Source organism: Hemibagrus wyckioides, linkage group LG07, assembly GCF_019097595.1.
Source record: "Hemibagrus wyckioides isolate EC202008001 linkage group LG07, SWU_Hwy_1.0, whole genome shotgun sequence".
Taxonomy (NCBI): Eukaryota; Metazoa; Chordata; class Actinopteri; order Siluriformes; family Bagridae; genus Hemibagrus; species Hemibagrus wyckioides.
In genome coordinates, this window is record NC_080716.1 from 13,115,406 (window position 1) to 13,134,714 (window position 19,309).

A 19,309-nucleotide genomic window follows, 5' to 3' on the forward strand; every position below is an offset into this window, starting at 1 on the left:
TCCTAAGTGTAGGTCAGCGTCAGAAAAGCATGTTCTGTGAGAACCATATATATTTTATATTCTGACTTAAATTTGAAGTAAAAACCAGAGATGGATTTAATCGGTAGATAATTAGTGATGTAGTGAATCTTAGATGCAAAAGAAAAAAATTCAAAATAATAATATTAGTAATAATTTTTAGCATATTTCTGGAGTGTCTTATGCAGATGTGTTCTAAATTTCTGTATGGTTTCATGGATATATTTTTGGGCTTAGTTTTCTCCCCCAGTGAATTTCTTCACATGAATAGATTTTTCTTATGATTTTAAAATGTTACTACAACGCTGTTTATTTATTTATTTATTTATTTATTTTTACCTATTTCACAGAAATAGCAGTTTGTTTAATATGACCTGGTTTGGCTTATATGACGTGGAGCAAAGTGGTCGAATACTGTTATAAAAGTAGAAACAGTTCTGTGTGTGTGTGTGTGTCAGTTCTGTGCAGCGGGAAAGGCCCGGTTCGAGGCTAGAGTTTTCCACCCTTCTCTAATTGAATTCATCTGCACGCGGCTTCATAATAATTAGTGGTTTTCTCCTGCCTTGCTCCTGAGTTAGAGTAATGGCAAGCCTTTGCTTTTATTGCTCTCTGGTTTGGCAGAGCTGGACGAAGGCTGAGACATGTGCTGCTCCCCACCACAGATGTACTGTAAAGCGTTTTTTCTTTTTTTTAAGACTGCAAAAGTTTTGCTCATTGATAGATTTTTTTTGTTCATATCCCGGAGTGTAGCCGAAGAAAGACCTCTCTTCTCTTGTCACGCCGCAATTATCTTAAGTGTTAACATGTTTTAATTCTGCCAAAGCTCGGACCATTATATATAATTACATGCGGATGAAAAGAATGTCGAAATAGAGGTCACACTTTTATGGTTAGAAGATAGATGGCTAGATAAAACGGCAGAGACAGACACATAGATGAAGAAGGGATCGGGGTACGTATGCATGCTTGGAAGAATGCGTCGTCTTTTAGTGCGAGGATCTCATGCGTACAGATGTGCAGTGGCTCTGCTGGTGTTTACATGTTTTACTGCCTCAGCCACACACGTAATGTCTTTTCATTTCCACTGCAATGCACCGAATAAGGAGAAGTGCCACAAACAGACAAGGTAATACATCAGCCTTTCATTGTGTTTATGTAAGCCGGAGCTTTTATGTGCTCCTGCATAGTGATTTGTATAGCGCAGGCCTGACCCATGTCGGACCTGTGGCTTTTGAGGCACCTAGCAGGGTAAATAACGTCTCCGGTATACCCTGGCCTTTATGCCGGGTGATTTATCATAGGTTATAATGAGTTGTATTGACACCTGCATTCCCCTGCTGGGCCTTTGTTAGCCGTGTGGTGTAACACGGGGGCCGTATGCATTACACTCGTCACCGGGGAGTCACCTTACAGCCGTAGAGCCGGCCCTTCCCAGCATGCCGTGGGGCTTGGCACTCCCTGTAGCCCTGTCTGCAACCTGAGAATGAGTGTCTAGACTCCAGACGCTCGGCAGAGCCCACTCACTGTGCCGATGCTCGTTCCTCTCTGTTTTCTCTTTATCTCTCACGCCGGTGCTCCTGTTTATGCTTTCTTTCCATTCTTTCAGTCCTTTGTCTTTCTGCTTCTCTCTCTTTCTCTCTTTTTTTTTCTTCTTCCCATGTCTCACTTTCTCTCACTCTGCACTTTTTTTGTTCCTCTATCTCTCTTCTCTTGACTTATTAACCCCCAATTAGCCATTAAATAGAATGCAGATGGAGGTATTAGTGTTTAGATACTTATCAGTAAAAACCAGAGACTAGAAAAGAAAGACTAGTGAGAAGAAACATGTTACAGGATGTGCATGCTCCAAAGCATTTTCTCTTGCTGATGTGACGACTGTTTGAGCGTTCCTCATTTGCAGTAATGATCTGTGTACACAAGGGCCTTATAGCAGCAGCAGGATAGGACCAAATTACCCCTTAGGATTTTCTAGCCTTTCTATCATTTCTCCCCAGCTCTACAAGCACATGAGCTTTATTGTCTAAATGCAAAAGTTTCTTAAAAAGTTCATCAGTTAGTTCTCAAAATCACCTTTTTCCTTGTTCTAACAAAACAATGAAGTGTCAATGACAGCTCAAAGTACCAGCACTTTAGGAATATGAACCACTTTATTGAGCTGTTGTAATAAAAGCCGTGTTGATGTTCAGTACATCAGTCTTGCTTGTCTGATGTGACTTTTATACAGCAGTTGCATAAACAATTTCGATTATTGATAAACTATTGATTCACTGACATTTTAGACCCAAGATAGATAAATAAGTCGTTTACTCCATCGGTTTACTCCATTAATGAAAATATTTTTTCATAGAGTACAACATTGGATCGTATGTTTCCATGGTAAAAGTAGTTTCACTGTAACAAACTGTTGCTGGAATCTGGTTTTTTTTTGAGTGACACAAACAGCAAAATGGACCAGCGCTGTTGTACTTAATATCAGCACTCTTGGGATGCTGCTGTCCAATCAATTTATTGTATCCAAACAAACTGTTGTAGAGTCTGTTATATGTAACTGGGCTCAGTTCTGAAGACAATATAAATGCAGCAGCATCTTCTTTTGGTTAAAGAACTAAACGTATCAATAGCTAACAATATATCTTTCCCATCTACATCTTTCTCACATCCTCCTCTTTAGGTTTATAATTGAAGAATTCTGCTCATGTGGCCAATTACACCACTATAATAAAATGTTGAGATCAACTCAAAAACTTTATAGTATTCCATTCCATACACACAACTCAGAACTATACACAATGTCTCAAGCTTGATATAAGATATAGGTCAGGGATGGTTGTACTTATCTAACATATGACATCGATCTGGAGGATTATGCAGAGGTTTGGATGGAAGTGCAGCTATTAGGAGTAATGGCCACTTTCTCATGATAAGCCCTTAAACACTGCTTATGTAAGAGTGAAGAGCAAGGGTCACCTTCATACAGTGATACCTGAAGAGGAATTTGTGTTTCCTTTGGATAGCTGCTTTCATCCTGTGTCAAATCAGCTAAGATATGATCTTTCAGGTAACATTATGAATATAATCTAGGAGTCAGGGTTAGAGTTTGTGTGGACGAAGCACTACACGCACACAGGATGTGAATAGGTTGAGCGAAAACACTGACAGACATGCAGGCAGATGGTCATAGTTTACGAGTGTTACAATGGTATTGTTTTTCCACTAGGATCATTTGGAGTTTGCTTCTCACCCATGTACACTTGGGGAAAATAACAGGTGAATTCACATATGTAAGTAGCAGCACGCATACACATAGAGAAACCCAAACACCTGCTCCTGACTGAGACCGCTGTGTAGAGTGCTCATCAAAACACCAGCGAGGAAAAGATTTCATTATCCCTTCTCCCTGAGGGCGTCTAACCCTTCTTTTCCTCGCTCTCGCTCTCTTTTCAATCCCAGGAGAAAGCCGTAGTCTCACTTCTGGGACTGATCGCTGATCAAAATTGTTTGGTTTTATCTAATGTTCGCGCGCTTATCCAGTCCCCACACACAGCTGTTCATTAGCACTAACTTGGCTGAGATGCACCTCTATGATCTGGCGCTGCTACGGACAGATGGCACCTACAACTCCAGAAGCATTCGCAAGAAGCTTACCAGCTCCTAATTGATGACCCGAGCCTGCGTGTTTGGGTCGTGCTGTTGTTATTTACTTGACACTGACATATCAGGTGATATTTGATCAAGCTGCACCTCTGTGAGTAAGATAAGCTTTGGTGTCAGTTCGGCATGAGTACTTTCGCAGGCTTATAATTACATTTTGTAAGAATAAGCCTTGAAAAAATATTTTTCTGTTGTTTCAGGTGTCCGCTGGAAACTTTCACCTTGTCAGTATAGCTCATATGTTGTTCCATAGTGAACTTTAGGAGTGTTGTGATGGCAGTAATAGGAGGCCCCCCTGTTCTTCTTCTCCATTTATTTAGTTTCGTTGTCGAGGTGCAATTTAAATTCCTAGAGAAAAGTCCTCATGTGAACTCTTTTCCAGGACAGACGTCCTTGAACTTCAGTTTCTGCGTCCACACTAATTACTGCACTTGCGGTCCCTTTTCAGCACATATTGTGTGTGTGTGTTTTTTAATATGTGAATGGGGGGGGGTCTAGCAAAACAGGACGAAGGAATGCCTGCCACTGTAACTGTCTGATAGCTGACCTCGACTTCGCCCAAAGCCATTGTTTTCTGGCTTTAACACACACACCCATGCACTCACAACACATGCACACACATACACACAAAACTTGTGTGAGGAAGTAAATTTGGCAGCTGTACTGATGGAGGTGGATATCCGGACAATAACAGTGTGAAACTGAGTCACTCAAGTTCTAAAAAAAAAAAAAAATACACTTCCTATATCCCATCATACAGTGCATTCCATAACAAGCTCATCTACATACATGTTCACTTTCAGCGCAAATAAACATTTCTGCTTCAGCCTTACTATTCAGCTCTCTAGAAACTGTTTTCCAGCATTTCATCTACATTATATATTTTTTTTCCCCTGGCTATTCAGTGTAAATTGTGTTTATCATTCATACTGGCACCTGCCATAACTGGGCTTCTGTACGAGCAGTGAAATTCCAATAATTTCCTGTTCAGCGTTAATGCTGGTGCTCAATCTGCTAATTCATGTGGCTTTCACTCTGCGAAATGGATATTTTATCCAGCCAAGCCTCTTTGGGTCAGTGCTAAAGCATCTGTGGAGTAAATATAGAAAATCAATTATTTGCCTTGCTAGATTTATTGCAGTGGAAATGGATTTATGTTGGGAATGGTACAGGCGCTGTTCCAGAAATGGCTAGCATTATCGACTGAGAATAAGTGGCACTGAATATTCAAAGATTGAACGGAACCTGATTAAAGCTTGTAAAGAGCCTCTGCATCTGATAAGCGACAGAAACGCAGGTGGGCAGATAATATTCCTCCAGGCATCAGGGAAATGGATAAGACTGATAAAGTGACAAGTTCTGCTTTTGTTGCTTTTATTGCACAGAGCTCTCTCTCTCACTCTCTCTCTCTCTCTCTCTCTCTCTCCATTTTCTTTGTTTATTAGACTACACATTTGCGCTTCTCCTTCATGCGTTCAGTCCACGTGTGTGTGTGTGTGTGTGTGCAAGCGTCTACGAGATTACGTTTGTGTACGCTCTCTTCTCCTCCATCCACATTCATAATTTTAAAGACTTTTTACAGGTCGGCATAATACAAAGCCAAAAAAGTAACCACACAGCATGCCCATACTTCAGTCAACCCATCTGCTTGAACATGTCTAACAGCAGCTTACATGACCAAGTGCATGCGCCAGATGGAATGCACGTCCCTGTTCCCATACAGAAGCATTTTGGCACAGATGAATGATATCCATGTAACCCAGCCCTTAGTTTTGTAAACTAACCTCTTCTTTTGCTTCCAGGAAAGTTAATGGTTACCCCATTAATGTTGCATGCTACATATAACGTTTGCTGTTTGTACATTTATTTATTTATTTATTTATTTATTTATTTATTTATTTATTTATTTATACATTTTTTCAGGCACATTTTGCCAGGATTTAATATCATGTTTGAATCAAAGTATAATAGAGAATTAGGCTAATTTCATTCTAACCTGTGGAGTCTAAAATCTGAATGAAAAGATTATAATTTAGACATACAATCAGATGTTAGAGGACTAATCTAATCTAAAAGAATTTCATATAATTTGACATAGTATTTTGAAAAAAAAAGAAAGATCAAGTTATTCATGTGTGTGTAGTTTTGGCACAGACTGCTCCTGGCCTTGTTGCATGCTACATGTGTGTGTTAGTACCGTTGTGCTGGCCCCGTTGTCTGACTGAGAGGTGTTTGATTGACAGCTGAGGATTTGTGACTGGCCCGTGAATCAAAACATCAGGTCTTATGGCTCAGAGGAGGCTTTGGGGATTTCTTGGCAAAGGTAAACGTTTCCTTTATTTTCAACCCACCTCTCCATCAAGTTTCTCCTGTGTTCTTGTTTTGTTTATCTTTTTATCGCAACCATGCATCATTTTTGCAAATACACACTATTTAAATTTCACCCTGTTGGTTTAATATATATATTTTTTTCAGTTCTGTACTCTAGTATAAAACAGTGTCACTGAACAGATCTTTTTTATTTTTTTTTTACCGTTACAGGAAATACATTTACTATCCACTTTATTAGGAACACCTGTACATCTGCTCCTTCATGCAGGTGCTGACTGTTAACAACAAACACCAGAATGGGGAAAACACAGTAAAACACAGTGAGGCTCGTGCTGAGGCACAGGTTAATCGAACCTGGAGGTCCACTCGTCATCCAAAAAAAAAAAATCCCATTTAGTGAAACTGGACGGTTAATAATTGGGAAAGCATTTTTCCCAATTGTCTTCATTCGTTCAGTTTCAGTAAGTGGGATTCTTAGATTCCTGTTTTTTTGGATGGTAAGTGGAACCCATCCTTCCCAAGATTTGATGTGTTGAGATGCTTTTCTGCTCACTACAGATATAAAGAATGATTATTTAAGATACCATAGCCTTCCTGTCAGCTTGAATGATCCAAGTTGGCAAGCATTCTCATAAACAAGGCATTTCCACCCACATAGACCTAACGCTTGTTGTGTGTGAAAATCCCTGTAGATCGACAGTTTCTGAAAAACTCAAACCAGCTCGTCTGGCACCAACATCCACGCCGTGGTCAAGTCACAGATATAACAATTTCCCCCATTCTGATGTTTGATGTGAACATTAACTGAAGCTCTTGATCTGGATCGGCATGATTTAATGTACTGCCGCATGATTGGCTGATGATTGTGTCGATAAACAGATTGTACAGGTGTTCTTAATAAATTGGGGTATAATAGAGTAGAGGGTATAATAGAATAGTATAGAACCTCTAGAGCAGGATCGATAAGGCTTTGAGTCTTTGATGAATATTTAACATTGCTGTTGACACATTTTTGTAGTTTTTATTCGGGGAACGAGAATAAGGAGAGAATGCAGCATGATTCAGTAACGATGTTGAATATAGGTCGTGTCGGCACTCTGCTACGGAGCAGAGTCTATTTTAGATTCCAGGAAGTGCATGTCAGACATGACTTGAGTATTTACACCTTCACTGGAACTTTAGATTACATCCTTGTGAATGTTTGCCCAATCTAACGTACAAGAATGTGCCAAAAGCGTCAGAGGAGTCTTTGAACTCAGGTGAAGATGCGTGTGTATGTAACAGGTTTTTCCTGAGTGTGCATCAGTTCAACTCTCGCGATTGATTTTTTTTTCCATGGAACCAGGCTCTGGAAAAGCAAATAAAAAAGTAGCTTTTCGTTAAATTCCTGTGTCAGTCATATGCCTTAAACACAGCAGGAGAAAGCAGGATTGTATTTCTTTCTCCTCTTTCATTTTATCACATACTGCTAGAAGATTAGATCTTCTCAACACACAGTATGAAAAATATAATAATCAGTCTTTGCAGGATTTTGTGATTAACTCTGGAAATTCTGCAAACTTAGCAAATGCTATATTCAGAGGAGTTTGCAATTTTTCAATAATTGCCAAAAAATTGTTTTTATTTATTATTAATTATAAATTATTTATATATTATTAAATATAAATATATTATTTAAATATATATATATATATATATATATATATATATATATATATATATATATATATATATATATATTTTTTTTTTTTTTACAAATATTATTATATAAAATGTTAAAAATATTATATTATAAATTTTTTAAGTTTTTAAAGTGGGGGTGTGTCTGTGTGTGCACATGTGTGTGTTTGTTTGTGTATTAGCAAAGTGTACATTTGTCACATTTGCCACTGAGTCAAGATATGTGCATATAATTGGCCTCCTATTTGTTTTGGCAGTTTAGATCAGTTATACAACTTTCAAGTCAGACTTTCACTGCCAAAACAACCAGACAAATATACAGTGTCAATCATACATAGAATATATTAATTGCACTACAAATAGTCATAAAAATGGAAATGTACTGGAGTTTCCCCATACAGAGACACCAGTGTTTGTCTATGACATGTGTTTTGAATCTGTGAAGCAACACATGAAATTTTCGAGAATGATGCATCGCTAATGTTTTTTAAATGAGTGTTTTTTTTAATATCTGTAGTCGACATTCTTTATGATTTTGGGAGTTGGCCTCTCATGAATCTTCTTCTGTCTCTTCCATTTTCATGTCTTCATACTCATATTCATAAATATCACCTGACATCACCAGTTTGTTTTCCAGTCTTACAGATAAAAATTGTTAACTTTGAATTATTTATATATTTGATATGTATACAAGACCAAGAAATAATTTTTACCCTCTGTAGGTCTATAGAAACAGACAAGAGGAGAGATTGTAATGAGCAGGACCTACCATACAGGGTAGGTTATAAATTCTGGGCTTTACTGTAAATGTAGAAAGCTGGATTTTGCCCTTGAAAATGACACAGTCGAACCTCTTTCTCTTTACATCTGTGTGTGGATGTTTCTTCAGAAAATTGACATTCCTTAGCCTCTCTGTCCTTGTTTTGTTTTGTTTCTTTAGAGTCTCTCTCTCTCTCTCTCTCTCTCTAAATCCCTTTCCCGTGGCTGGACAAAGCCTTGCTCAGCACTTCCTCTCAGCACTTATTCTGCAGTCAGGTAGAAAGGCATCACGCTCAGACTTCCTCTGCAGTCAGTGGGGTTGCAGAGTGTATTCATTTACATTTTCTCATTTATGCAGCCTAATAAAAGAGAAGCCACTTTCCTGTTTATATTCAACATATAATAGTAATGATGCCCAGTTATTTTGATTCCCAGCAGTTTGTTGGACACAAGAAGTTTCAAGACATGGTTATGATATCAAATCAAGGTTTTATATATCTAGTTTATATTGATAGAAAGGTTTCATACAGCAAGCTTAGCCGTAGTCGATAATCCCACTGTACACTCACTGCACACAGCCTTTTCTAAACCACACACCTCCAGTCCATACTCCTCAGAGCTGAGTAAGGGATATGTAAAGAGGAAGGAGGCTGAGCTGTCTATAACAGAATGGACTCTCCATTGACTTGATTTTAACCCAATCAAGATGCTCTGGAAGGAGTTGAATAAAACCAAGAGAGAGAGAGATCCACAAACAGCTCCACAAACCACATGAATGTCCTTCAAGAGGCACACGAGCATCTGTGAGGAATATCTGAAGTAACTTTTTATTTGTGTGCATCAGTTACATCTGCTAAGTGAGGGTTTTTTTCACTGACCATGTACTGATTTTTTCAGTTACCAAATTTATCTATGGTGCATGTGATTTCCTCTGCCTCGGTTAATTGTTCTCTTAAACAGACAGGAAAAATGCAATTTTTAAAAAAATAATATTTTGAAAAACGGAGCATATCCAAAATCTTGACAGGTAATGTATGTAAATGTAATTTGTTGCTCACATGTGGATGGAGCTGCACTGGCAGAGACTCATGCATGGTGCTCCATGGTTCAAGGCAAATTGAATTGGACCCAGCACTGAGCATTGCCATCCTACATGAAATGGGGTCAGCTATCCATTAAGATGCCATTAGATAATCTAATTTAGAGCCTGATCCTCAAGCGGAGCATGCTGTATGCCTACCACTACAGCCAGGAGGATTTTGGTGGGACAAAAAGATGTGGCTGGGCAAGCCATGAGCGTGGTGGGGGATTCAACAGTGTAGAATCAAGTCAAGTCAACCACGCGTGAGGAAAAGTTGTTTGTTCCCCTCTCCCCCCACCCTCGTCGGGTTCCTGTGGATGGGGAGCTGTCATGTATTAAGCCATCTGGTATCCAGGGGAAACCAGACATTAGGTAATGCCAGGCTGAAGTTGAAATTGTTAAATAAGGGGGTGGCACCCCATGAGTCGCAGCGATCAATCGGCCGGGCATTCGCAAAAGCCGAGGCTGGGGTTGGAGCAAGGAGTATGGGAGGACAGAAGGGTTGAGGACCATGTGCACTGAGCTTACAAAGTAATCCCCTGCTGCTCAGGTCTCCTGTGTTCCTGTGGAGTGAGTAGTATGTTACAAAGAGAGAGAGAGACATAGAAAGAAAGGGATAAAAAGCTATCTTAACAAAAAAAAACCCCAAAGCCAAATCGCTGCCGAGTGTTTCCCTTCTCTGTGCTTTCTTTGTTCAGCAAGGTAGGAAAAACTTAATCTCTCATTTCCTGTCAGATGATTTCTAGCAGACCAGAAAGGGTCGAGAAAAACAGGGGGGGGTCAGAAAGAAGGAGGAGAAAGAAGCTATGGAGGAAAAGGAAAAAAAAATTGTTGAGATAGTTGAGTTTTGTTCACAAAGACTTGTGTAGCCCTTCATTTCCTTCCTTTTCCCTTTTCTTCTTTCACATCCCATGCTTTATAAATTCTGACCATGTTTCTGGCCATTGAATCATGAACTTTGCTTCTATTGTTTTAAGTGACGTCTAGGCCTCTAGCTGCGGGGGATTTGTATAAAATGCAGACTAAGTCATTAGCCACATTCATGGCCACAGTCAGCCGTATCACTGCAGGCAGCCATGGGAAGAATAAAGTCAGTGTTCTAGGTCCGCCAAGACCCTGTTGTCTTCCCCAGGCATCAGCCTGAGCCCTCGTGTCCCCTTTGGAAAACAAACAAACTGCCAAAGAAAACCCCCTAAAACTCCCTCAGTAACCCCCCTCCTTTCTCGCAAGCAAAGCCGATCCACTGAAGCTATGCACCTGCAGCCGGAGATCCCAGGGAAAAGTCGCTCACTTTCTTCTCTTTACTGTTGCCTTCCGTCAAACACCCCAGTACGCCCTCGCCCACCCCCGGCCTGCCCTGTCCTCCCTTTCTTTTTCTTTTTTTTTGCTGGGGGAAGAAAGTAAAAGGGAGAAAATAACAAAGCAGTGGCTGTGTGCGCCTGGTGGTGTTGAAAGAGCAGGAGCACGCTCTGTAATCTGCAAACAGAAAGCGGCGATTGTGTGAGACAGGTATTTAAGAAGGAGACGGGGAAAGGAGGAGGGTGGACTGGTTTCTGGCCTGCCTAATTATTCGACACATGTACATACCATTCAGACCCCCGCTGTCCTCCCTCCAGGGAACAACATGCTGTTTGTGCATCGCGGCGTCTCTCGCATTCAAGGCCTGCGCCGTGGCTCGCAATTAACAGTCTTGTGTTGTTGTGTGGCTAGCATGTGCTGAATGCGGATGGGAAAGTGCGGTACACAATCAGCCTCTGACTTAACCCTATTGATCAGAGGGAGGGTGTCAGCTCTCTGTGGGACTCCTCTTTTGCAATATCCACTTACTGAGGCGCCTTTGTTCCTCTGAGTTTCCTGTGCTGTCAGTGTTAAAGGAGGGATGAAGCCCTTCAGACTGTGGGAAATAATTGAGACCTGTACCACTAACAGACATTGATACGTATCACTGACTCGATTTAAACTCCTTCCGTATTGTCCTTTGTTCAACCTGGTGACTGCATGCTCAGTGTTATTATTATTATTATTATTATTATTATTATTATTATCAGCAGTCATTCAATTCTGTGAAAGATTTTATTGTATACAGTACATTAAGGCTACTAATTATATGGTAATTATATGTAGCATATAACTAGCTTTACTTGATTTAACAAGAGAAATTTTTTTAAACAAATATCAACTTGGCTGATTGACTTTCAGACTAAATGCAAAATCTAAAAAGATATAAAGAAATGAATTAAATGATTATTATTATTATTATTATTTAATTTATTATTTTAAATTAAATACACATTATGTTTTAATAATAGGTAAATACAAATACAAATTACAATAAAATAAACAGCAACAATAATAGTTAATAATAATAATAATAATAATAATAATAATAATAATAATAACAATAATAATAATAATAATAATAATAATAATACAATTTTAGGCAAGTACATTCTGATATATCTGCTTAATGTTTGTGTAACACTGGTCCTTACACACACACTCTCTCTCTCTCTCTCTCTCTCTCTCTCTCCTGTGTGTTCACAGTCCTGGTACCTGGGCGAGCTTAATTCCATTCCAAGTGTCGAACGGGACTCAGATTCTGCCAACAAATGTCCAGAATTACAGCATAAACATCATTGGTGAGCCCCTTCTTCAGGCGGAGACAAGCAACTGAGAGATGTAAGCGGGGGGCCAAGCCTTGACTCTGGAGTGACAGGTCCGTGGACAAACCAGCAAGCAGCACTTACACAATCTCCACTGACTTTTGTCCCTCCCACTGAAGGACTTTGCCCTAGAACAGGAGAGTGGGTTTGGGTCAAAGCTGGCACGAGCCTCTCCATGCCAGTCAGTCATTGTGTGAGAAGGCCCCTCAACTGACATACTGTGATATTCACCATACAAAAAAATTTTTAGATGCCTTAATGTTTTGCATGACACGCTAGTCTCTCGTAGTGTTTGGTTTTTTTTTCTTCTCATTCTTATGTCACAATTTTAGGCTTGGTTTTTGAGCAGGTGTAGAAGGAGAGGCACACAAGGGCTGGCTGGCTGGACTTTTAAATTGTTCTCTTTTTTTTTGTTTGTTTGTTTGTTTGTTTTTGTTTTCGAAAGCAGGCTCCAATTCTGACCTATAAAAGAAGGCTCAACCCACATCATTACATGTCCATAGGAACAAAATTCAGCAATTTAGACTTTTGGTTTGTATGTTTGCCTTCTAAATTTCATTTATTTTCCATGATGTAAAGGCACCTTTTGGTATCTGTAATCTTGTCAATCTTGGATTTGTATTTCCTTTAGAGCTAAAGGTTAATATCTACTCTTAAGAGTTAAGAACTCGTGAAAAAAAAAGACCTGTATTACTAGGTTAGAAAACAACCCCAGTGAATTTTGTTGATGTATCCTTTACAAAGGATTTTCAAAAAATGGAGAAAAAAAAGAAAATATGTCATATGAGGCAAGTGCAATTCAAATGGGTTTTTTAACTGAAGGGAAGCTATCATAGTCTATCTGCCCTAGGACTCTAAAGGAAGGGAGAGTAACTGTTTTAAGTTCACTTTGAAATGAGAAAAAAATAATTAATTGCATCCTCAAATATGAACATGGTGGAAAGTCGAGTGGTAAGAAGTGTGATTGACAGTAAACGTTTACCTGCGCAGAACTGAACACGAACAAAACAGCACTTATCTTGAGCCGTACCCAAGCACTCGGGTAGTTTTTGTTTTGTTATTTTTTTTTCCTTTAATTTATTATGTAAACAGAAACTTAAAAAGGTGAAAAGACACAAACACACAGCGTGTATAAAATGGCTTTTTTTTATTTTTTTTTTTATTTTTAATGTAATCCCTACCTATCTAGTGTGCATTTTCATTTGGGCCATTAGCTTGTAAAGCTACTGTTTACATTGTGATATTACAAGAAACACGATAAACGCAGGCTGGTGAAGTAATTTAAGAGAAAATGTGTGTGTGTTTGCGTGTGTGTGTGTGTGTGTGTGTTTGTTATGTGTTAAATCTGCACTCAGTTAAACACTAACCTGCAGGGTGAGGCTAGGTCTCATGGTGCTTCTTTTATGCCCAGTTTGGTGAATCTCGAGAGTCGTAGTCCCGTTAATCTCCAATTGTTCACGGCAGTCCCAATGCCATCGCCTCTCCAATCAGATATATTTATATAACTAATCTTTCCAATAATCTTAATTTGCACGAATATATATAGTCCACATTACGTGCCTTGCCTTTGAATATAGAAAACATCACTACACTTGTTTTTGCTGCATTTATTACCGTTTTAGAAAAAAAAAAAATTAACATTTTTATGATAAGAAATATTTTGTACTCTGGATGAAATTGTGTCATTGTTGATTTTTAGCTTCATTTACTACTTTATCTCACATTTACAGTGCATATCAAGGCTGTGTATAGTTGCTGTTCTAAAGTTTATAATCAAACAGCATTATTTTTCAGTATTTTGGTGGGGTTTTTTTTGTTTGTTTGTTTTTTTTTCATCTTCCAGTCATTATTGGGGAGGGAGGGTCCAGAATTATAAGAATTATGCAATACCAAGTTTTGCCTATGTAGGTAGTGCTTTTAGCTATGTCGATTAGAAGCTAGTACGGAGATACAAATAGTCTAAACATTTATTTTGTTGATGTTGTCATTGTTAATGTTGTTGTTGATGTTTTGTGATTTTGCTTTTTTTTTATTTTTTATTTTATTATTTTTTTTAATTGACCAAAGTGGGAACTGCTTTCTATGCAGTGTGTGATAAGGTCTTTTTTATTTTTTATTTTTTTATTTTATTTATTTTTTTTTTTTATTGAGTGTACGGAAAGATGGAGAGGCGCATGCAAGGATAGTTTTGTTTCGTTTTCTCTGTGAGGGGGAATATTTTTTTGTAGCATGCATCGTTTGGTCTAACATGGCTGCAAAGTCACTGGTTTGCCTACTGTGACTAACTGACTTCTTTATTTCTTAACTTCAGCACTGGGGTGCTTGCATAACTCCAGGAAATGGCTCATCATCAGAGGAGAGAAGGCTTGACTTGAGACTGACAATCAGCATGGAAATTTCTAGAATTGGAGTTAAAAGGAAGACATTTGTGTGTAAAAAAAAAAATGACAGTACACGATCTGATTCATCTGTAGTTCAGTCAGATGTTTCCAGCACTCTGCATATTGCCTGTGAACTCCCTCAGTCCACACGCAGCATCTTTTAAAACCCATCGATATGTCGGTACTGTATCTCGGTAGCTGTGAAGATGAATCTTCAGCATTGGTTCAGCATATTATCATTAGCAATATGCAAGTACAAAAGATGCCTTAAATTTTTATGGAAAAAAAAAATAAGTGACTTGTTATGAAATGCATTACAATCACCACGCTGTACACGCGTGTTAAAACTTCTTACAATCAGAAAAAGAATCTGGAAATGGTATCCGTTTATCCTTCCTTATCTTGGAGATGTTTCCAGGTTTAGCCTTACAAGGATTTCAGTCAGGTTCGGGGACACAGTATGAACTCCGTTTTTCTTTTCTACTCGTGATGAAGGAAGGATTTCAGAGGAAGGGCCTTACGCAGTCTCTGTTAGGTCTGGAGGACCGCTGCGATTTAAACGCTGAGCACTTATACAGCATCTAGGCAATCATCCACCTCCAGTGCCCTTTCGAATAGAACAATTACACGAACTGTACGACAGTAACTCAGGCATAATGCGTCACGGAGCGTTCTCTCCATATCACTCACAGGATTTAGTCTTTGTATTGTACAAAGGATTCAGGATTTCTTTCAACATTTCTGCTCTTTGTACTATTTAAGGGTTCTTCTACAGCAGACCTGAAATCATTCTAGATTTCTGTCTAAACTTAGACAAAAAAAAATGTTTGGATAGAAAAACTCAAGTCAAGCTCAGTCTTTCCTTCTTCATAAACATGTTTGTTTTTACTGTGCAGTACAAAACAAAATAGCAGAATGAAGCCACCCCAGTTTTATGTGCACTGCTGTCCCTGTTTTGTTTATGTTTTCTTCTTGTTATTGGATTTGAGAAAGTTGAAAGTCAAAGTGCTTTGCAGCCATTTTAGCCATTAGCTGTGCCACAGAAGTGCATTTCTCCCAGACCGATGGCAGCGTCAGGGTCAGAGGACCGGTGTGGTGTTGGTAGGCGGGTTAAAACAGTGAAGATGGCTGTAGGTATGGGTCACTGTGTTGGCTATGCTGACAGGATTAGTCTCTGGTACTGCTTAGGAGATGGAATCTGCTCTGGCGGCTCTGTAGAAACATGTTTGTTTGTCAGCTCGAGCGTGTGGCAGAGTGTGTGGGACGCTGACGTGACAAGAGACAAGTGAATGAGCGTCTTTTCTGTTCAATAGCCTGCCTTCTGGACAAAAGTTTGTACACTGTACTTTTTTTTCTTCAGGAAAGAGCTTTTTTTTTTTTAATTAAACCTTAAATGATTTGCTGCCCCGTCATTTGAAATTGTAAAAAAATAATAATAATTAGCCACATCAACAACAACAACAACAAAATTATTTCGAATCTGAAAAGACATATACAGTTATTGTAAATGTAAAGTAAAATGTTTTTTTTTGTTTGTTTGTTTTCCTTTGGTTAGTGTGAGACCTAGAGTTTGTGATGTGAATATGTGTCATAAAAAAACAAAATAGGAAAAGAAAGGATGGTTCATTTCATGTTGCGATGGCTAACATTTTATTCTCTGAGAATCATTTTTAAAGGCACCTGATTTGAGTTGGTCATCAGTGAGTCCTAGCACTAGTCATAGCAATAGTCTCACTGTGCATATCATCCATAATGGTTACATTTTGCTCTGCTAGCTGGATGGATTGTGTTGGACTCGAGTGTGTGCCAGAGTGTGTGTCTGGGCTGACTCGGACTCCACACGGTAAGGAAAAATGAGGGTCTTTCTATTCAAATGCCTGCCTTGTAGACAAAAGTTTGTACACTGTATTTTTTTTCTTTACCCTTATTTGTAAAAAGCTAAATTTATAAACTTAAGGAATTTGCTTAACATGAAATTTTATTGTAAAAAAACAAACAAAACAAAACAAATAAGCTAGTCTACAAGAAAACTGCTTGGAATCTGGACTCTAGCTGCCCATAGAAATCAGAACGAGTTTTCTCTGAATTTGTTATATTTCGTCAAGTCCTATGTTGGCGTGTAAATGATAAAAAGTAAATGATGAAGGTCATTTCTTTGTGCTTCATGTAGATTAACCTGACGTGTTGTTTCTGTTCGCGTGGACCTCGACTGTGTGACTTATTGATTATGCGATAGCAGAAATGGAAATGAAAAAAAAAACGAAACGTTTTTGCTGATTCGGGCCAAACGGGGAAATCGTCATCCCTTTAAAAAAAGGCACCTGATGCAAGTCTGTTGTCAGCGATTACCAGGGTAATGTTGTTAGTGACATGTTATTCTGCTGTCTTTACCCACAATGCAGTGAGTCCTTTGGTTTCTGATGCGTACCGAGCTGAAGCATGTTCATTTCACAGTATTTGCGTGTTCACTGTGGGCTGTGATTGTCATGTTAAGTAAGCAACGTTGATCACCTTCCTCTTGTAGTTAGGATTAAAGGTCAGTACTAGGAACTCCCAGGAGCCTTTGCGCAGCCCCACAGATATCCTTTTATGTCGTTAGCACAGAGGAGAGTTTGGCAAACAGCTGAGCATTTGCACTTTCCGCAGTTCCCACTATCCCTCTCACTGGCGCCTTGTTTCGGTGTACGGTTCGCGCGTATGATCAGATTTTTCGAGCCTGAACACTTCCATCCGATTTCGCCGATCGTGATCACAGTGTCGCTCACCACAGCACACAGCGTTATGAGGCTTATGAGAGGAGTTCTGGTCAATTTCTACCTTTTTGTGTCTCAGTAGTTTAGATTTGTTTCTCATTCCTTTTCAAAGGGCTGATTATTATTCGATATTTTTCTGTTTTTTGTTTTGTTTTGTTTTCTTTTGTTTTCAAATCAGTTTGTTGTCAAGAAGTCAGATTTTCATAGCATTACATGTATTACATTATATGAGACGATGGCCTGGTTAAAGTTATGTATTACATGTAGAGTTAGATATGAAAGCCATGCTCATGGACACTGAGAAGACCACAAGTATTTTCCTTATGCAAGGAGGCGCTCGTGGCTCTCACGCAATATCTTTATTTAGTTCACCTGAATATGGATTTAACACAGAGAAAGGCAGGAGTACCTTTCAGTCCATTACTTCAGTTCTGTTTTCCAAGGGCATTTCCAATGGCATGAATGAACATCAGGTAGACATAAACAGGAACATATTAAAAAAAAAAACCAGCATATTTTGAGATGTTTACCAAAAAAAAAAGACAAAAAAAAAGACAAAAAAATATATACAGTATATATATGTTAAGCAGTGCCTGTTCCAGCTCACAGTCTCAGTGGACTTCACATTGTACATAAAAACGAAAAAAAAACAACACTGATTGAAATTTCTTTGGGAAAAAAATAGAAATGTAGGGGGAAAAAAACAGTCAAAACAGAATGTGTGGGTTGCTTCTTCCTGTATTTTTATCTTATTACGGTCCCCCCCCCCCTCCCCAGATTTTATGTGACGTGTCCTTTTTAAGTGTTTTTGTGCTCTGTTCATTTTTGAATATTTTAGTCCTATTGAATGGAGTGCCCTGGTCTCGCGATATTTCTTTGATGAGATTAAATAGATAGTTGGGCAGTGTGTTTCTTTAGATTGTCAATGCTACACTTAGAACTACAGTAGATGAAAATAATGTCAGTTTAAAAAAAAACAAAAACAAAAAAAACAACAAAAAAAAACAAAAACATGCTTGCCAGCTCCACAGCAGGGTTGAATTCTTTCAGGTCTTGTGGCACTTTTACACCCTTTTCAAAATGGCATATTTTTTTCCTCTTTTCTTCTTTTTCTTTTGAGCCATGCATTTGTAACACGACATCAACAACACTAACAAATGTTTTAAGGTTGTATCAGCCTTTTAGTGAATGTAGTAACACCACGGATGTATGCAAAAGGCAATGTAAATTCCTGAATGTACATCATATAAGACTTGTTTTATTCACCGTTCGGGAAATGCAGGTATTCTTCAAGAGACTGTACAGTGAAGGTCTTCTTGTTTGTTTGTTTTTGTTTATTTTTCTTCATTTCTTCAATTTTTTTTTTCCAGTTTTCACAGCTAAACAGTAGGCATCGCCTTTAAGCTAGCTGCATTTGATGTAGGGGATAAAATTGCCACAAGATGAAAAATGAGTGTAAATAATTGCTTGACTTTTTTTGTGATTGTTACTGTTATATCCAGCCTATACTGCTAGCAGCTGTTTTTACTGCAGTCAATTACTGGAAGTGGATATATTTCCTATGCAAAACTGTTTAAACAATAAAACGAGCTATGCTACAAAACATTGTTTTGTGTGTGTGTGTGTGTGTTTTTTTTTTGTTTTGTTTTGATTTAAAAAAATAAGTAAAAATAAAAATTCAGAGATCACAATTTCACTATGAAGTAATGCTGAAAATAGACCAAATGATTCTACTGGCATTTGTGTAATTTTGCGTACTGGCTGCCCCAAGCTTAACCTACTTTGAGTAACTAAAACATCAATCATGGCTGAAACGTTGGGAAAAGGTTACATGCAAAGCATTACAGATAGTTAATGAAGCGCAGCAAAAACACTGGGTGTGCAGCTGAAATGGGAACATTTTTCCAAATTTCACTTGGGGCATGATTAAGATTTTGTTCTTCAGTTTGCATGGTCATCAATATACATCTTAATGTGCTTTTTAGTTATTAA

General features: G+C 38.5%; 1 protein-coding gene across 7 annotated transcripts in view; it reads left to right on the forward strand.

Annotated features, from left to right (window-relative positions):
• LOC131355833 (nuclear factor 1 B-type-like) overlaps positions 1-18,328 on the forward strand; it is a 90,527-nt gene extending 72,199 nt beyond the window's left edge. For 3 of the 7 annotated variants that reach the window (XM_058394351.1, XM_058394354.1, XM_058394353.1), the window contains exons 11-13: positions 5,913-5,992; positions 8,403-8,457; positions 12,065-18,328. In XM_058394351.1, coding sequence (XP_058250334.1) covers positions 5,913-5,992; positions 8,403-8,457; positions 12,065-12,163 — 234 coding nt within the window. In that variant the 3' untranslated portion in view covers positions 12,164-18,328. The remainder of the gene's footprint in view (positions 1-5,912; positions 5,993-8,402; positions 8,458-12,064) is intronic. The other 4 variants (XM_058394352.1, XM_058394357.1, XM_058394355.1 and 1 more) reach the window with 2 other exon arrangements.
• The last annotated feature ends 981 nt before the right edge of the window (positions 18,329-19,309 follow it).